At 40.3% G+C, this 20,062-nt stretch overlaps 1 protein-coding gene across 2 annotated transcripts in view; it reads left to right on the forward strand.

Annotated features, from left to right (window-relative positions):
- LOC135697548 (calnexin-like) overlaps nucleotides 1–18,809 on the forward strand; it is a 21,793-nt gene extending 2,984 nt beyond the window's left edge. The window contains exons 2-5 of one of the 2 annotated variants that reach the window (XM_065217301.1): nucleotides 1,210–1,798; nucleotides 1,865–2,005; nucleotides 10,872–11,000; nucleotides 18,187–18,809. In XM_065217301.1, the coding sequence (XP_065073373.1) occupies nucleotides 1,210–1,798; nucleotides 1,865–2,005; nucleotides 10,872–11,000; nucleotides 18,187–18,510 (1,183 nt within the window). In that variant the 3' untranslated portion in view covers nucleotides 18,511–18,809. Of the gene's footprint in view, nucleotides 1–1,209; nucleotides 1,799–1,864; nucleotides 2,006–10,871; nucleotides 11,001–17,748; nucleotides 17,869–18,186 lie in introns of both variants that reach the window. The other variant, XM_065217302.1, reaches the window with a different exon arrangement.
- Nucleotides 18,810–20,062: the final 1,253 nt, after the last annotated feature.

Consider the following 20,062-nt stretch of genomic DNA (forward strand, 5'->3'; position numbering starts at 1 on the left):
TGTTATTCAACATTTTATGTTTTTTGTATTGCCAACTTTGGTTAGCTATATTTTTTAAATCTTAATGTAGTTTTCTGATTTCCACATACCAAATGAAAGATTAAAGCCTTAGCTATCAATGCTCTTTGAAAAAGAACTCGATTAAAATTAATTATCATACATTAAAATTGAAAAGTATGTTGAAAGTACCAAACAAACTGAAATTTCAATTAAAACAGCCAGAAAAACTTGTGACGTTTTCTTGAAATGCGCTATAGTCACCCTATTGGTTCGTACGATCCGCTGTTGCAGTGGACTACGCACATGAAAATTTGGTAGAATGTTATTGTAAATGTAGAGCTACTTTCTTAACCTTCGATTACCGCACATCTCCCGCGCCGAAAGAAAACGTCACTGCGGAGATGTTTCGCGGTATCGAATATTGCCCAGTCTCAGCAGAAAACACAACGAGAGACACCGAATCGGCGAATTCTGAGAGCGGAAGAGAGAGAAGTAGATAGTGGTAATAAGTCGATGTCCCTTTTATTTCATAACACTCGCAGCTCAGCTGCGGTGCTGATTCGGTGGATGAGTATGTAACTCCGCTGCTTCTGTATACACACTTAGATTTTTTTTACAGGAGTCAGTATTTTTTACTGGATTTTTGAATTACTGACTCGGTTCAGTTAAAAACACTAAAATGTATGAAATTTCACCAGTTTTTTTTTTGGTATTTTCAGCATACTTTTCAATTTTAATGTATGATAATTAATTTTAATCGAGTTCTTTACTAAAAAGCATTGATAGCTAAGACTTTAATCTTTCATTTGAAATGTTGAAATCAGAAAACCACATTAAGATTAAAAAAATATAGCTAACTAAAGTTGGAAATAAAAAAAAAATAAATAAAATGTTGAATAACTCACTTAGCAGTCATTTCCGACCCTATGTTTCATGGGGATTTTTTCATAACTTTAGGAGCCCTATCTACCCTGAAAATATGTAAAACCCGGAACCAAACACCCTGTATATATACACACACCGGTGGGCAAAAGTTCGTTTGAATACTTCAGAAAAAATCGTTCTAACTACGAATGGACTGAAAACTCATCAAAGTTCTGTATGAAAAAGTTGTAAACCTTGAATGAGAGATCCTGTGCATGGAATTAGTTTGTGAATCGGCCTTTCGTAGTACTCCCATTTATTTTTATACGTCTCACTTAATTCTAGGGATCGACTAGATGAGCCATTCAAGGACAAGCAACCACATCTTTATCAATTGGTTGTACGTCCAGACAATACGTACGTTATCCGTGTCGATCATAAGACGATCAATGAGGGATCTTTGTTCACTGAGTTTATGCCACCGGTAAATCCACCAAAAGATATCGACGACCCGACCGACTTCAAACCGGAAAATTGGGATGAAAGGGAAAAAATTCCAGATCCTGATGCGAAGAAACCCAATGATTGGAATGAAGATGAACCACCACAAATACCGGATCCAAATACCTCCAAGCCAGAAGGATGGCTTGATAACGTAGAAGAAATGATTTCGGATCCTAACGCAGAGAAACCAGTTGATTGGGACGTAGATATGGATGGTGAATGGGAAGCACCTTTGATTGTTAATCCCGCTTGCGAGAAGGTTGTCGGTTGTGGTTTATGGAAACCTCCTTTAATTTCCAATCCCAACTATAAGGGCAAGTGGCGTGCACCATTGATTGATAATCCCAACTATCAGGGAAAATGGGCTTCTAGGAAAATACCTAATCCGGATTTCTTCGAGGATAAAAACCCTTTCAGGATGACCACTATTGTAATGAAACAAAAAATAAGAGCACTCATGATAACGTACTCATACACTATTTCCTATTTTCTGCAGGCCGCAATTGGTATCGAACTGTGGTCGATGTCTAGTGATATTCTGTTTGACAACCTTATCATAGTCGACGACGAAACTCTTGCCAGAGATTGGGCAGCCCAAACTTATGATTTGAAAAGAAAACTGATTGATAGAGAAGCGGTAAGTAATTATAATTATAATATAGGTATTAAGCACCTGTTAATTCGACATCAGGTCAAGCCAAGAAAAAAGCAGTAAGTAATGCACGGAAACGAAAGAAAGGTTTATATTATAGGTTTACTGATTAATGGATTCCATAACAAGTAAGCTAAATCACAAAATAAACATATCAATCGTATCAACCATTTGACATAGGGGCGCCGGTGGTGTAGTGGTAAGCGTGATTGCCTCTCACCCCAAAAGGCCTAGGTTCAATCAGGGTCTGATCACGACTTTCTTTGGAAGGAAAGTTAAGCCGTTGGTCTCCGGTCCATGAGTATATAGGTCGATAGGTAGGGTCCAGGTGTGGGAGCTGCCTTCCTGGCGTCGGTAGTATTGGTACTCAGTACGGAAAACAAATCAAGGAAAAAAAAACTTCCTTGCTGTCCTCAATGTTCTTGATCCATTAAGAAGTTTGTGTCTTATTTTGGTATAAACGAAAGAAGAAAATTTCCTTCTCAAACATTTTCAATATATATCATGTGGGGTGGAGTACAGCTTCAGGGCTATAGCTTTGATTTGCCAACACTCCAGTTGATTTTCTCGCATTGAACTTCTTCTTTCGCCTGACAGTCACTAGGAGTCACTTGTCTTTCTATTTGAAAAGCTTAAATACTTGGACTAGTTTTCATTCGCTATGAATTTGGGATGGGATACAATTGAGGGGGTTAGAATGAAAGAGGTGTAAGTGTCTTTGATCGATTCTCTTCATCTACTTTCTCTTTCGTTGATAATTCAGCTGCAAACACATTCCTTGATTCGTGTGCCATTCTGGATGGGGGCTGTTCATACACTACGTAGACTCTTTAGGAGGGGGGGGTAGGTTGACAAAAAACTTGCATGGACGATTGTCTACGCGAGGAAGGGGGGTCTAAAACATCTAAAAATCGTTCTACGTAGTTTATGAACAGCCTCATTCTAGATGAGAACCTTCTTTATCAAACTATATGGCAGAAATAGCGTAAAATCTGCTTATAAAGCTGTGGCTATCAAAAGAGAAAGTCGATTAAGAGAATCGATCAAAGTCACTTACAACCATTTCCTTCTAACCACCTCAATTTAGATCTTGAATTTTCTGGACTTCGATTTGGAATGATTGATTACTAATAATTCAATTAACTCGAAACCGAATTTGCTACTACTACTAACGTAATTCATGTTTGTCCTACATACTATATTTCCAGTGCTAGTACTTTTGTATTCTAGAATTGTCTAGTAGAAATTTGAAAACTGGTTGAGAACAAACGCGGGGTTTTCTAAAGAAAATTATCCAGAAATCTATCTAAAAGATGCTCTATGTATGTGAAGCATTATGCATACTCCGTTCTACAACATATTGCTTTTAATATATATTAATTTCGGGGTAATGGGAATAGGTAGTAGTACATTCGGAATAATGTTATTAAGTAATGAGCGTACCTGGTACTTTCTTCTACATTTGTTATACATACATTTAATGTAAAATCCATGTATAATTTAGGAATACTACTTAAGTACATCCTAAATTATGTATTTATTTATTTATTTCGGTCACCAAAAGTAGACTACATATTACAATGTTTTACTTACATGCTATGCATTATTTTTATTATGTTTTAGTCGGTTTTAATTTGTTCTTTTGACATAGTTATGCTAATGACTTTGCATTGTAGATTATACTGTCGGATCAGTCGATTGATGGGGCTATTTTTTGTGTATTTTTTTTTCTGTGCGATTTTTCTGAGAATAATTTCCGTGCTCTAAGATGCCGACAGGGTGTGTAAAAGTATAATTGTGATAGTAATTCTGATGATTATATGCGATGTGATATAATATCATTGATGAAGAAAAGTATTGCTAATTCGCGGAGTTCTTTGAGTTTTTGTAAGTTGATGAGCATATGCAGCGTGCTTCATATGATGGAAGAGGGAATGCAATCCTAATCAATTTGCGAAGGGCACATATAAGGAATTATTTTTGGACGGTTTCTATGCGTCCCTCGTGTATGGCAATGTACGGATTCCATATTAGGTTACAGTATTCCAAAATAGGTCTTACGTATGTAATGTATACTAATTTAATAGTGCATGGGTCTTGAAAATTATAGCTGATCCTATTAATGAAGCCAAAGTATACAAATATGCTTTTGTTATGATGGTGTTATAATATTCTTCAAAATTAAGTTTGAAATCTAGGATTACACCTAAGTCGTTTACAATTTTATTTTTTTTATACTTTATGGTTACCTAAACATATTTTAAAGTGTTTCTATTTTCTGCTCAATACTATTATAGTACGTTACATTTTTTCGTTGAATTGGGGTAGAATCACTACACCAAGTGTAAAATAAGTTGATTTCATTTTGGAATTCTTCAACGTCGCTAGAATTACTTATTTCTATGAAGAGCTTAATTTCGTCTCGGAATACCGACTGATGACTTCGAGTCACATCACGTGACGCAGTGTTCGGAAAAACTCATATCTCATGCATGAGTTTATTCGGGAAGGAGACACAATCCCAATCACCAAATGCCGAACATGTATAGACCTACCCAAGGTATCAACATTATCTCTAAATGACAAAATGACAAGCGAACAACGAGCCGAACGATAACGGCTTGTCAGAAATGGAAAGCAATTTTGATATATTCTTCATCCTTTTTTCATGACAAACAGGATCGGCTCACTCACTCGAGCCGGTAGAAGGAAACGACGAAAATTCACATAAGAAACTGTCTATATTTGCTGGAAGAGCAAATTTTTCGACGGCGCCGTCAACGCCAATTGTTGGCAAGCTACTAGGATTGGGCGATCTTCAGAGAAAGATCGATCTTATATTTGGCTCTAGAATCGATCCACTGATTAAATCGGTACCAAAAAATCGATCTTTGGTAGATCGATCTTATGGTTTTAATTTTAATTGACCTTTCTGAGGTTTATACCAAGTGTGCAATTGCGAAACCCCATTTTCAAGTGCTTAGTTTGCTATCCTTACTTTCGCTCTAGCCAAAAATGTTGTTTTCCTCACTTTTGGACCTTACTCTTGCATATAGAATGGACTACCGTATGCGTGATAATGTTTGCACCATCGTACAAATAAGGTTCCCGTTTCACCTGTACATACAATGCCTTGGTTTTCTTTGCATGCATGTAACCTATAGCTCATACCGTAGTAGGATGTGTATAAAAGAAATTGATTAACTTAGTTTGACAATTGCACCATGACGAAGTCCCAAGCGCAAATGTTGCAAAAATACATTTCAATCGTCGTGGGAGTGTCCCGGTGGACCGTCAAAAGGGTTTAGACCGAGAAAAGAAAGGACAACTATCCGCGAAGGTAGCCACAGGTCGTCCGAGGTCAGCTCGGGGTCCGAGGGTTATCGCTGCTATCACAAGGAAGATTCGGGTGAATCCAGTGCGTTCAATAAGAAAAATGGCAAAGGAATACGGGATCAGAGATCGTAAAGCAAGATTGCAGGTGAAGTCGAGGGCACGGAAAAAAACTCACATGACTGCCAACCGCATCCGGGAGCTACGAGTCGAACGATGCAAGAAAATCTTGAACTTCCTTAAGCGAAAAAATCCGGTAATCCTGTTCGCCGACGAGAGCATGTTTACCGTCGATCCCGTATCAAATTCCAGAACCGACCGGTATATTGTTGTATTTCAACAAGATGGGGCTCCGTGCCACACCTCGAACCGCACTCAGAAGCGGTTGCAGGAACATCTTCCGTTCTGGGCGAAGGATATGAGGTCGCCATCCAAACAAACATTGACCCGTACCTGGAGAGAAATGGATCCAGACTACATTATTACAACCTCCCGTGAATTCCGAAAACTCGATCGATGATTAACATAGTTTAAGACTCTGAGAAACATCCCCCTTTTTAATAAATAAAAAAAAACTCAAAAACGAAATTTCTGAGATTTTTTTTAAATTTTGACATAGCTCAATGGTGCAAACATTATCACGCATACGGTATACGCTTGTTAACGTTGGTACCCCAAGTAATTCTTTCCTCTATAATATTAAATTAAATGTTGTCGTGATGGTAAGGAGCAATGAGCACAGGAGGGAGGTAGCGAAACCTTCAAATGTTTTTTTTTAAAGCTTTATTAAAGAGATTTTTAGCCTTAGGCTAGTTCATCTAGCTTCAAATGTTGCTGTATTCGTAAATATCGGAAAAGCAAATAGTGACGTCATTGTAGTAACAATTTTGGTTTTATGAGGGTTTGGTAGACCATGAATTGGACTTGTAGAACGCTTTAAAACCATGATAAAACTTGCAATGTTACTTGGGGATGCTGATGTTGACGTTATGTTCGTTAAATTTACCATGCAGTCTGGAGTGAGAGTAAATCGTTTTTTCAATGTCAATTAAATTACAAAATTTAACACCTTTTTTTTAAGATCGAAAGAAGAGATCGATTTATTTTTTCGATTTTTTCTTGGACAAAGAATCGATCCGAAAAATTGGAAATTGGGATGAAAAAGATCGATCTTCCAAAGATCAATCCAAGATCGCCCAATCCTACAAGCTACTTCACGAAGTAAAGCCGAAGATGAGCTGTGTTGCAGAGAGAGTTTGTAATGGTAGTCGTTGCAAGCATTTTGTCTGTATCGATGGTTGCTTTATGTGTTTGGATTCGCTGGACCTACCACAAAAGGACAAAAATTGAAAAAGGCCGAATATGTACGAACCTGCCAAAAATATAAATACTCAACTTCGGTAACTGATTTGTTTTAACTATGCACAAATCGAACGGCATTTGTAAGACCACCACCACCACCGGTGCGTTGCCATTCAGGCTGCTAGTTTGAAAACTTTAGCCGTTTCTATATTAGTTAGCAATCAGGTTTCGCACCGGTCGCATTGTTAATTTATGTTTTTAACTTTCGTACCAGTAGTGCTAAATCTATCGTCGAGCTTCGAGCTAAAACTGATCGCAGAGCTTCGTGAACATCCGTAAAATTGTTAAATTCGTAAAAAATATTCTAGACCCTCGCAATTTTTTCAATCACTTGTTGTGAAGCTATATGAATGAATTTGGATTTAAGACCAGCATGTGCTTCCTGCTGGCGACGAAACGAAGATTTGTAATGTCTTTAAAAGTGGTCAATTCGTTAAAAATATTCTAAAGCTCCATACTGTTTTTTTAAAGAACTCGTTGTGATGCTGCATGAATTAGTTTGGACCTAGAACTAAACTAGCATGTGCACTTTGCTGGCCTCCGGAATATTAAGCATATCCGTAACAGTGGTAAATTCGTAGCTAAAGATTTCAGAGCTCCGCAGATTTTAGGTAGTTCTTTGTGGTGATGTTACATAAATGAATTTAATTTGATTTGATATTTTTTCAATCCCATTTACTTTTATCTCGTTAACAATCGAGATCAAGATCTAAAGCTAAATAACCACTTCACTGTTTGACACAAAACTAACAAATTGACAGCTGGCTCCCATACAAAGTACCACCGAGGGGCGCTAATACCACCTTTACTGATGTTACTGACCGTCCCGTTTACCAGAGTGCACATTAGACTGATGCAAACTTTGAAATTTTCGCTCCACAGGGTTTCAAATCGGGTCCTGATTAGCTTCCGAAAGCTTAAACTCATTTGATAAGAAACTGACTTGGCACAAACCATTTGAAGTTTAAATGGAAATTACTATGGGAAAACAAAACTTTTTGTGCATTGTCCTCTAGCCGTTTTACATATTGTACTGTTAACAAATTCTATTACTATTCTTATGGGATTTTTTATCAGCTACAACTTTGCAGAAAATCGTTTTTCAGCCAAACGTCAAATTAAATAGCTATTAATTGTTTAATAGATTGATACTCTTATGTCAAGATTAAGCAACTGTATTGTGGGCAACACTGCATTCTGCAGTGTGACATTGTAGCCATGATTTTTGTCCTCTATTCTACGCGCCATAAACACCAATGTTGCCTGCTGAACAGTTGATTGAGCATAATCATAAGACATCAGTGATTTGAATCATTAATAATTTTTGTTCCTTACATTTGATCGAAAGGTGGGCTTCAACAAAGTTCTAGCTGAGTTTTCAACAAGCTCAGTTATCATTTTCTTAAGTAGAGTGAACTGGTGAATTTTGAGATAGATATGAACCGAAATTATGGTTTTTCCATAGTAATTCCCATATAAACTTCAAATGGTTTGTGTCAAGTCAGTTTCTCACTAAATGAGTTCAAATTTTGGGAGGCTAATCAGGGCCCAATTTGGAACCGTTTGAGCACTGTGGAGCGAAAATTTCAAATTTTGCATCAGTCTAGTGCACATCATAGTCTCAAATCCAAATTGATCCATACAGCATCACAACAAGTTGTTTAAAAAAAATCGCGGAGCCCTAGATTCTTTTTTACAAATTGACTTGTTTTGCAGCTTCGCTGTCCCTGGTCCCAGATGCAAACTCATTAACAATTTTCAAATGAAACACAAAAACTACATTTCTCAAATAGCAACGCTTGGGTCGGTCGCTATCGCGTTACCAAATTTGATAACCCGTTGTTCACCGAGAGGCAGATTGTTATTTCCCGCACTTGAATAGCAACCCCCGGTGCGGTTGCTGCGTTATGATGGAGGTTGCTATGTTATGGTGGAGGTTGCTAAAATAGCTTTAGCAACGCATTGGTGCGGGTGGTCTAACTGATGCATATCATATATCATACATAATTGTCAAATACAATTAAAGGGGACCCGTACAGAAGGCCGAATCACAAAAGACCGAAACATAAAAGGCCGAAAATATGCTAAGGTACCACAAAAGGCCGAAAGCCAGAAAGGCCGAAAACCAAAAAAGCCGAAAATTTATCAAAAACTGCATTTGTTGAAAACTGCATCCAAACAATCTGTTAGCCTTTCTGCTCGCACAACTGGCTCGGCTCGTTAAATGGTTTGCATTCACAAAAAAATGAAGCCAAGATGAAAATATTAGATATAGAGGTGTTCTCACTTGCTGCCTTTTTGGGAAAAACCAGTAAGTAGTAAGCTGCAGGTATGAGAAGGTTTATTTACACATACGCAACATTCTGATTAGGTAGCGAGTTGCGCAAGCAGTTGAATGTGTGTAACTAGAACGCTTTCTCGAGTTTATTCGTGTGATTCAGCCTTTCGTAGTACCGAAGACAACAAATCAAGAAGACTGGCAACTTTGCCAGAATCCAAGCGACAGATACAATGACGCTGCGCTTGAGTGAAGGTGCAAGCAACGCATAGAAAAATGAGCAAATACACAAACCCTTCTTCTGAGGATGTAATCTTTGCTATCGAATTCGTTCGAAGCATTTACCTTTGAGCGGCGTATGTGCAAATGGAAGAGTTGCCAGTCTTCTTGATTTGTTGTCTTCGGTAGTACTCTCCAATTAAAGTGCATCAAAGTAAAGCTTTTCGTGACATGTTAGTATTGCAATACTTATAAGCATCCTTTAAATGAAACTTGGTACAGTTAGCGGAATGCCAGTTCAATGTTAAGTCAGTTAACGATCTTTCACTTAGCAAACTATGAGTGTATTGTCCAATTATTGCTAGTGATTATCCTAAACGAAGTAATATGAAAGAAACATTTCTGTATCACGGTTTATGTCAGAGTGCCATGGGTTTATTACGTTTATGTCAGTTCTTAATTAGGGAGTATATAATGTTACATTAGAAAATATTTTCAAGAAAAACTTCCTGGACATAGTAATTATGAAAGCATTAGGGGAAACGCTCCTATAGTTGCGGTACGTTAGAAGCGTTAGGTTCCTAAAGTTGTGCATGGAGACTCAATACACAACTATAGGAACTTAACGCTTCTTACGTACCGCAACTATAGGAGCGTTTACCCCGACTTGATATAGGGGAAATAGATGTCATGTCGGCCTAAATGTCCCTAATTTGGACCCATACATAAATTCAGCAATCGACTAAATTTTGAATAGTAACCAAAAATATCCCTTAGCACCGTCCCAATGACGCGTTCATTTTGATAAAATTGATAAATAGCAGATTTCTAGCGATGGGCCCAATCTTAGATCCATAGGCCAACATTAGAGCCCTTTTCCCTATATATTAACGCTTTTAAGTCGTGATTTCAGTGTGAAATGAAAATAATTTCTAATTTATTTACATTATCATTTGATATTCCATTCAAATACCCCTCACAAATTATGACAACTAAATGTAAATGTATAACTGCTTTTTAGCTGGGCTACAGCCCAGTTAACGGACGCCCAGTTAAAAAGCAGCCCAGTTAAAGATTGTCCAGTTAGCGAACAAGTACTGTACCTACAGTTATCGAATATCTTTGAAATGGTGTGATTATTAAAATACATTAAATTTACAATAAAAAAGCTCCTAGTGCTTTAATTGCCCAAAGTTGTTATGTTCGAGATGCTCGTAGGTTAAAATTCACTAATCGCATAATTTGAGCAATTTTCACCCTTTTGATATGTTATTCGTGAGTGTCCAATCTTGAAAATATTTTTAACGAAAAGCCCAACAACGACACTGCAAACTTTTCTTTTTTTTTTTCAAATTCTGTAAACAGAAATGTATTATTGAATTATAAAAGGTGGTGGGTGGTATTCACTAGCCCGTGCCTTGCGGAAATCATTATGGCAAAGGGCTAGGATGATGAGAACGAAAAGTTTATTTTTCTCATAGTAATTCCTATATAGACTTCAAAGGGCCAGGGTAGTATGAGTTCGCATCCAAATAATCTCAAATTTTGAGAGCGTTACCAGCAGCTGATTAGGAATCTATTGAGATTTGCGGAGCAAAATCGATATTTTGAACCACTCTAATATGTACGCTTTCTTTGATATAATTCTAACATGAACAGAATACTCTATGGGATCGAGCGATGAAATATATGGGATACAAACCAGGATATTGGTTCGCATACTTCGTATACTGTTCAATTCCGGTTATTGCTTATATTTGGTTCCTGCTTAAGCGTCGGGACAAAGAGGTTTGATAATAAGCAGTTTTTATACAATCCTTAAAATTTTAAATTCACCATATTTTCAGCGACTCTATGACATTACCCCGAATATCACTACTCAAAATGCCGTTATCCCGATTGCTAATTACCACGTATATTAGTAAAAATAAAAGCAGAAATTATAAAAACTGATCTTATTAACACAGGGTTATACCAACAATCAATACGAAACTAACGATTTTAAATTGGCTCACTACTTGACTAGCCTATTGGTCCCAAGCAAACGATTAACGTACCCCATTATAGTCAAAATTCTAGTCCTACGCTATGTTTGTTTTGATTCGCTATGAAAGTTTGACAGATAAAATGAGGGGTTATTGGTTTTTTCTATGTTTCGAGGGGTGAATCGATTAGCTTGGGACCGAAGATAGTACCAGGCTGAGCCAAAAAGTTGAACTCGTTTCTTCGAAACTTTCTGGTCTTAGAGTTATCTTTATGGTTATACCACCGACGAACCGACATGCCACAGGAGCATTACGGTTGTCCACAATTCTAATTTTCAAACGAGCGATTCGAACTTTCAAACGGGCGATCAGATCTGTCAAATGAGGTGAGACGCAAACCAAGACAATGTAAATTATACGTGGGTTCGTGTACTTGCTCATGGTATGTCGCGATTGGATGAGTAGATGTCGGTAGTGTTTAACGTATTTTAAATATGGCGTCTTGGGCACAAATTTGAAAGTAGCTTGTATGAGCTGTCACGTCGGTTCGTCGGTGGTTATACCACAGACAAACAGACGTAACTCTTCATTGTGTATCTTAGTTCACGCATTTAACGGTTGATTTGAATATTATCAGTTCCTCGAACTACTCGCCGCAGCGCTGGCATCGGATCACTTTGACGTTTCTATACATTCTATAGAACTTTTATGCAATATTGTTTGCGAGTTAGCGAGCAAGCTTGTTTTCCGCGAGAAGCCTGAAAGATGTCGCTACTGAGGTCCTATGTTTTGAGATACTATGTTTTCAAGAGAAACTTTTTCAAAGAGTTACGTCTGTTTGTCTGTGGTTATACTGCCTAAAATCATATATCAGTCCCATATGGAAAAAGTAGACATAGTAATGGTAGACGAATTTATGAAATGCAATCCCCATGTCTGCTTCCGTTTTTGCTCTCTGAACGCGCCTTCTGGCTAGAAGACAACTAGCACGGAGGGTGCTAATTTCCTCGTTCCACCAGTAGGTTGGACGCCGCCTGTTCGTTGGCTCCAGTTTTCTCGGCATAGTTGTGTCACATGCCCTTGCTAATGATTCGGTCAACTTGTTCGCGCTTAGACCCGGAATGCTGCTGTCTACCCTTAGAGCTTCGATGAAGAGATCCTTATTGAATTCCTTCGTCTTCCACTTCCGCTCGCTTACTTACGTCCTCCGCATTTCCCCACCGGTGTCCGTTCGCCGATACTGTACCGGATCGCCTGATTGTCACTATGGGTGCACTCTTCGCACACTCTCCAGTTTATATTTGTCACTAGCGACGTACTGCAGAAAGTGACGACGCTAATGGATTCCCTACCATCTTTGCGGAAGGTGCTGCTAGTTCCTAAGTTGGCCAGACTAACGTTTAACTTTGCCAGAGCTTCCAGCAGACTATACCCTCTTGCGTTGGTACACCTGCTCCCCCAATCCACTGCTCATGCATTGAAATCTCCTGCGATGAGGACTGGTTTCCGTCCAATGAGCTCTCCGGTGAGCTCATCTAGCATTTGGTGGAACTGCTCAATTGTCCATCTCGGGGGTGCGTAGCAACTACATACTTAGATTCCATTGATTTTGGCGATCACGAAACCTTCGAATGAGCCCGCCGCCACTTGTTGAATGGGATACCTGCCCATGACATGTATGGCCGCCATTCCTGCTCTATCGACCACCCAGTTACCATTATCGAGAGGGACTCTATATGACTCTGCAATGATAGCAACGTCGCACTTTGTTCCCGTTTTCGACAGCCACAACAGTTGCTGTGCTGTGTTGCAATGATTGAGACTTATTTGGGTTACCTTCATTATTGCTGGCCCACCTCGCCTTCTTCAACTCAGGGCACTTGAAACTTCCCGTCACATGGCCATTTCCATCCTCCTTTTTGCAGAGCATGCACCTCGGTTGCTTTGTACAGTCTTTTGCAACGTGCCCCTTCTCTCCGCATTTCCTGCACAGATCAGATCTGTCAGGGCCTTTGCAGTTTCTCGCCTGATGACCGAAGCCCATGCATTGGTGGCATCTATCCATTTTCTTAGACACCCGAGGAATAGCTTTTAACGGGCACACTGACCACCCGACCTTGATTCGGTCTATCTTCAGCGCCACCATACGCCTTCCTTAACCGAATTGCCATTGGTACGTCTCCCAGGTTGCATTGTACCTTCAGTGCACTTTTCAACTCGTCTTCCGTTGTGATCTCGTCCAGATCCCTGCACTCAACCACTGACTCCTGGGATAAGGCTCTTACGTTCGCTGCCCCGCCAAGAGATTTTTCGACGAGCTCTTTAAAAGCTGCGTTCTTAACCGTAGGCTCCCTTTTCAGCTCAAATAGCATCTCGCCTTTCTGGGTTCGCCTGGTTTTCACCACGTTCTCGCCTAGTTGTTTCAACTCCGGATCTTCTCTCACTTTCCGGAGGACTGCTTCTTCTTCTTATTCGCATTTCAAGCTTATTGCTTAGTGCATATTAGCTTATTGCATGCTCTCAACTTAGTGTTCTAAATGCACTTCCTCAGTTATTAATTGAGAGCTTTCGATGCCAATAACCAATGCATGAATTTGTATATTGTGTGGCAAACACAATGATACTCTATGCCCAGGGAAGTCGACAAAATTTCCAATCCGAAATATTCCCTCGACCAGACCAGGAATCGAACCCGCCGCCTCCGGCTTCTCCTTGTTCTTCCTGTCTTCCTTCTTCTACTCTTCCTTCTTCCTCGTTTCCTCTTCCTTCTTCCTAACTTCATCTTCTTTCTGTTTTTTCTTCCTCTCCTTCTGGTTCTCGACTTTACGCCATCTACCATTTTCTCCCATCTCCTTGATGCCTTCCTCGTCATCCCTGCGTTTTTGGGCTCCTCCTCATCTCCTGGCGTGTCCCTATCTCTCCTTTCAGGACGTGGATTTGTGGGTCCCTTCGACTCCTCATGTGCTTCAGCCAGTCTTATGCTCTCCTTGGCCTCCAGGATAGCCTTTTCGGCATTTTCGGCTCTTTTTCTCCACTCTTGGAATTCCCGATCTGCCACTGTTATGCCGGATTTGATTCCAGTCACAAGTTGCTTGATCTCTTTTTGTACGTTGTTTTTATCCTTTACGAACATATAGAGTTCATCCATCTTCCTCCTGACCTCCGTCATTTTGGTTCTGCCAAGCTGCAGTTCTTGAGATTTGATACTGCTGGATATTGGTGTGAATATCTGGCTTAGCCCAACGCCTGGTTGCTCTCCTTGGGACTTACTGCTGCTGCTGGAACTTGCAGTGGCCCCCAGGTACGACACTGGTGATCTCTACAATATCCCGCTCCTTGCGAACACGTTCGCTCCTCCGTTTTCACTGTCTAGCGTCTTGCCGTCGTCCTTCATATTTTTTTTTTTGGTTTTTTCAGTTTCTTCATTTTTGTTTTTTTTTCTCCGATTTTCTCCATTCTGATGGGTCCCCCCTCCGGGCCGGGTCCCTTCGGCTTCTCATGTGCTTCAGTCAGTCTTATGCTCTCCTTGGCCTCCAGGAGAGCCTTTTCGGCATTTTCGGCTCTTTTTCTCCACTTTTGGAATTCCCGATCTGCCACTGTTATGCCGAATTTGATTCCAGTCACAAGTTGCGTGATCTCTGTGTACGTTGTTTTTATCCTTCACGAACACATAGAGTTCATTGATCTTCCTCCTGACCTCCGTCATTTTGGTTCTCCCGAGCTGCAGTTCTTGAGATATGCTACTGCTGGATATCGGTGTGAATATCTGGCTTAGCCCAACGCCTGGCTGCTCTCCTTGGAAACTTTAGGGTCCTTGATGTTAACCTTAGGGCTTACTGCTGCTGCTGGTACTCGCAGTGGCCCCCAGGTACGACACTGGTGATCTCTACAATATCCCGCTCCTTGCGAACACGTTCGCTCCTCCGTTTTCACTGTCTAGCGTCTTGCCGTCGTCCTTCATATTTTTTTTTTTGGTTTTTTCAGTTTCTTCATTTTTGTTTTTTTTTCTCCGATTTTCTCCATTCTGATGGGTCCCCCCTCCGGGCCGGGTCCCTTCGGCTTCTCATGTGCTTCAGTCAGTCTTATGCTCTCCTTGGCCTCCAGGAGAGCCTTTTCGGCATTTTCGGCTCTTTTTCTCCACTTTTGGAATTCCCGATCTGCCACTGTTATGCCGAATTTGATTCCAGTCACAAGTTGCGTGATCTCTGTGTACGTTGTTTTTATCCTTCACGAACACATAGAGTTCATTGATCTTCCTCCTGACCTCCGTCATTTTGGTTCTCCCGAGCTGCAGTTCTTGAGATATGCTACTGCTGGATATCGGTGTGAATATCTGGCTTAGCCCAACGCCTGGCTGCTCTCCTTGGAAACTTTAGGGTCCTTGATGTTAACCTTAGGGCTTACTGCTGCTGCTGGTACTCGCAGTGGCCCCCAGGTTCGACACTGGTGATCTCTGCAATATCCCGCTCCTTGCGAACACGTTCGCTCCTCCGTTTTCACTATCTGGCGTCTTGCCGTCGTCCTTCATATTTTTGTTTTGTTTTTTTAATTTTCTTCATTTTTCTTTTTTTTCTCCGATTTTTTCCATTCTGATGGGTTTCCCCTCCGGGCCGCTATCTCAACTCGTTGTATGTAGTCTCCTATCGTGATCCCATGGTTATCTCTGCAAGCAGGATTCCATGCTAGGGTTGACACGGTCCTTCATGGGGGCCGTGTTCAGAGCTAGATCGGCGTAAGTCAGGAATGTTACATCTGAGTCTACTACTCACCAACCACCAATTGGTGACGAGTTTTGAACGTATCCGGAGGCCTGCCAAGGTTTTACCGGGACGGGGGCAGCCACACTATTAGCCCACTCGCCATTTCAAGATCACCCTTCTTCACCCAGGGAGCAGAATAGCACGACTGTCAGACCTGTAGCGTGGTATCCAATTCATTGTGCCGTATCGTGTCCATTATTCCATGCCGTGTCCAGTATGCCGTAATTAGTATCTTACTGGCGTCGATCCCAATGTGCCGGTTGGCACTCCTGCGGGTTGACGAAGCATTTACTCTATCGCCGTGCTATGGTTACCGCGCCAGTGTTCGCGTAGCACCCCCTCACTTTGCTATTGCCGGAAGGACAACGAGACTCGTTCGGATACCTGCCCATGATAGTTTGGAGATGCATTTGAACGAGTACCAGTTCTCAAGGTTTCCATTGCAAGTCGGCAACGGTACTTGCAGATGCAGGGCAGCAGCATTGACCATAATCTGTTGATGTGAGATGAACGATGCTACTAGGGGTTTCTGCGCTTCTTGCTTAGCTTTGTCTTCTTCATTCTTCAGCTTCGAAATTGCAGTTTGGATCTGAAATATTGTCCGCCTCTTCTTCTAGCGCTTCTGCTATCTGAAATAGCTTCATCTTCAACAGATCGTTCCGAGCCAACAACCTTTCGAGATTCTGCTCCATTTTTTGTTGCTCCATTTTTTGTTGCTCCAATTGTTTTGCTTGTGCTGCTTTCTGCTGTGGCAGAGTGTAATGTTTCTTATACTTTCAGCAAAAAAGTTCGTTGTTCATATTATTTTCGGTTCCACTTGGCTGCAATGAGCAGCTTCTATACGAGCACTTGCTGCAAGTCAGTATCCAAAGTTTTTATTTATGTTCGACTGTTACGAGCAGTTTGCATACGAAAAACAATTGCACTTCATTGTCTAACAGCATGTTCATCGATAATGTACTTGTTGCATCTAACTTTCACTATTGTATCAAGGAACTAGCTTCAACACTTGCACTTGCTGCACGGCAGCACCCAACTACTTTCGAGTGTTTTTGTTCAGCTGCAAGTGAGCAGCTTCTACGGGAAAAACGAACACTTGCTGCTTAGCAGCATCTAAAGTTCGATGTTTTTGAGCCTCTAACAGCTTCCACTAGCACTTATGTTTTTGTTTAGTTGCTACGAGCAACTTCCACGAAAAAGTACTTGCTTTACGGCAGCATCCAATTTTGTTGACACGTTACAACATACACTTGCACACACACAAACGGTAGGACCACTGGTACGATGCGTCGAATGGCAGTGCCGAATTATTTGAACAAGATGGTAATTCCCGGAAAAGTACATCTTTCCACTGGATTTCGGCCCAAACCAACACAAAAACCATCAAAATCAGGTTCGAAGGACCAAAATGTTTATAAAAAAAGCTCAATGGATAGGTTTTCGGGTGATTTGCGTCCAATCTGAACCGTCTTAATCAACATTTAAAAACACTGAATGTAAACTTCAACTTCATTATCTCTGTCGTTGATCGCAGGGCTAGGTCATACTTTTAAAGTAAAGAGTTTACTTTTAAGGTAAAGTAAAGTAATTTAAGTAATATTCGTTCCGTAAGAAAAGCGCGGGAAACGAAAGTAAATTATATGGGCTATTGTAACACCTTCGCATACTAAATATTCACTTTTGGGGTTGAGGTTAGTGGAACGTTCGGTTTAATGTCATAGAGTCATTTCAAGCACCCCTTATTATCGCTAGTTTTTCCTTACATCCTATCCATTTCTCTATTTTATTTAGGAAACTGTCGTATCTCGCGTAATGAAATTTACCAACGAAAATCCATGGATGTGGGCTGTCCTCTTAGTAGTAGTAGGTTTACCGCTAGCCATTTTTATCTACTTAGCTTGTTCTTCAAAGGTAATGCCTTCTAGCCTTACTTTGATGCATGTTCGAAAAATTCAAATTCCTTTTTTTTTTTCGATGCATCATTTCAGATTGCAAAAAGCTCGCGTCATTCTATTCTTTTTGCTATTTTACACAAAATGACGCGAGCTTTTTGCAATCTGAAATGATGCGTCGAAAAAAAAAATGCATTTGAATTTTTCAGAAATGCTTCAAAGTGAATTGAACCTTAAGTTATTCATCTGCTCAAAACCTTGTTTTCCTTCATTGTTTTGGGTACTTGATTCCGTTACCATCGAATCTCCATCTAATAATACTTTCATTCTAACACAGAGCACACCCTCTCCTATTGCGCGAGCTAAGAAAACCGACGAATATTCTTTCGACAGCGAACACAGGGAAGAAACTGTCATATCAAAGTCAAACCTGAACTCGAATGAAGACGATAGGGTACAATCAAATGCTGCAGATTCCCAACAGGCAAATGATAACTACGAAGATGAAGAGGATGACCAGGACGACGAAGAAGAAGAAGAAGAACAACACGTTTTAACCCCTGAAGGAAAAGATACAGCTGGGCAACTTCAGGAAGATACTAACAAGCCTGCTATGGAACCAGAAGGTGGTGTCAAAAAACGAAAGCCTAGGAGGGAATGAAACTATTTTACTATTTTATTTAATGAATTCTCATTATCTTCTACTAGAGTAATCTTAAATTAAACATTATTTTATGTGTAGCGTTCAATAAAGAGCAAATACCTTCTGTGCGATAATGGATTTTATATTTTAGATCAGATTTTAATACCTATACTTTTGCATTGCGAACGAATTGTATTCGTGATCAGGTTTTGGTATCAATAAATTGGAACAATTCATAATGCGTTTTTAGACACTGTAGTACATAATAAAAAGTCATAATTTAAAGTGTGTACCAATCTGCCGGATAATTTAGGCGCAATAAAATTAATATTACATAAGTATATGCAAATATATTATTATTTTCTTCGAAATTTTCCATCCAGCAAACTTCATCTTCATAACTACATATTAAGTTTCAACCTTGAGGACTTTCAAAACTTACTGTTCGCTGCAGCGAACGAGAGTCTGCCGTCGTTGCGTGAACGACCACCACAATCATCAACCCGAAATCAACAGCCAATCATCGAACGCTATGTGTCATTGCTATTGGCGTTGACGGCGACTCTGTAGCTCTTTACTCCTATGAGAAAATCCATAAGCAAACGTCAGACTGTGCGTGAAACATAGCGGACTTTGTACTATCCTTTCACTCCACCGAAAATTCCCATAAGAAACTATCTAAATTTGCTGGAAGAGCAAATTCTTCGACGGTGCCGTCAACGCCAATAAACCAGCCGGTACCTCATTCCTGCCAAAGCGTCACTGGTCGGGCAGCCAATCACAGCGTTTCATTTTGTTTTGTAAACCCTTTTTTTTTCTATAAAAGCGCCGGTCACAACCGGACGCATTGTCATTTGTAATCGTACCATCAAAGTGAATAGATCGAAGAGGAACAAACGAAAAAGTGTTTTGATTTGCCGAACCCGAAGACGATCCCGATGGTGTTTTCGCCGCCATCTTTGCAATTCGCTCGGCACGCTCGGCGCAGGCTAATTCCTGCTAGTAACTTTTTGTTTCTCTCGACATTGCAACCTGCTTGCTATAGAATTTATAGAATTTTCTTCAAAGGAGATAATCAATGCAAGTCGGTTGCAGGTTGAGAGGGCAAACAGCGATCGCAGGTAGCATCTGGCTGCACATCGTCCTCCGTACGTGGCATAGCTGGATCCGCCATTTTGCTGTGGCACAGTTCAGAGTCAAGTTGATGCTGCTGGCACTCATCCTTCCAACCCATGCGGTTGAGATGTTGGCTGCTGCCAACATGTTGTTCCTTCGAGCCGGAGATGATGGAAAAAATCGAAAAGTGAAGTGATGAAGAGAAAAACAGAGAAGAACAGTAACTCTAAAGAAGAAGAATTAGTGGAACATTGACTGAAGCAGATGAACTAGTGACAAAAAGACAATCCAGTGCAAGAAAATATGAACAAGAACTAAAAGTGTTAAAAACGACAAAAAATATCAGTGCGAAAACCATTCGAAGTGCTCTTGGTTCCGAATCAATCCCTCAATATCGTTTCCAGTCACTCTATCCGTAGTGACTTCGTTACTCTCCCTGCAGTAACGTCGCCTT

This window comes from Ochlerotatus camptorhynchus, unplaced genomic scaffold, assembly GCF_037179485.1.
Source record: "Ochlerotatus camptorhynchus isolate MF236.1 unplaced genomic scaffold, CSIRO-AGI_Acam_v1.1 ptg000072l, whole genome shotgun sequence".
Classification (NCBI taxonomy): Eukaryota; Metazoa; Arthropoda; class Insecta; order Diptera; family Culicidae; genus Ochlerotatus; species Ochlerotatus camptorhynchus.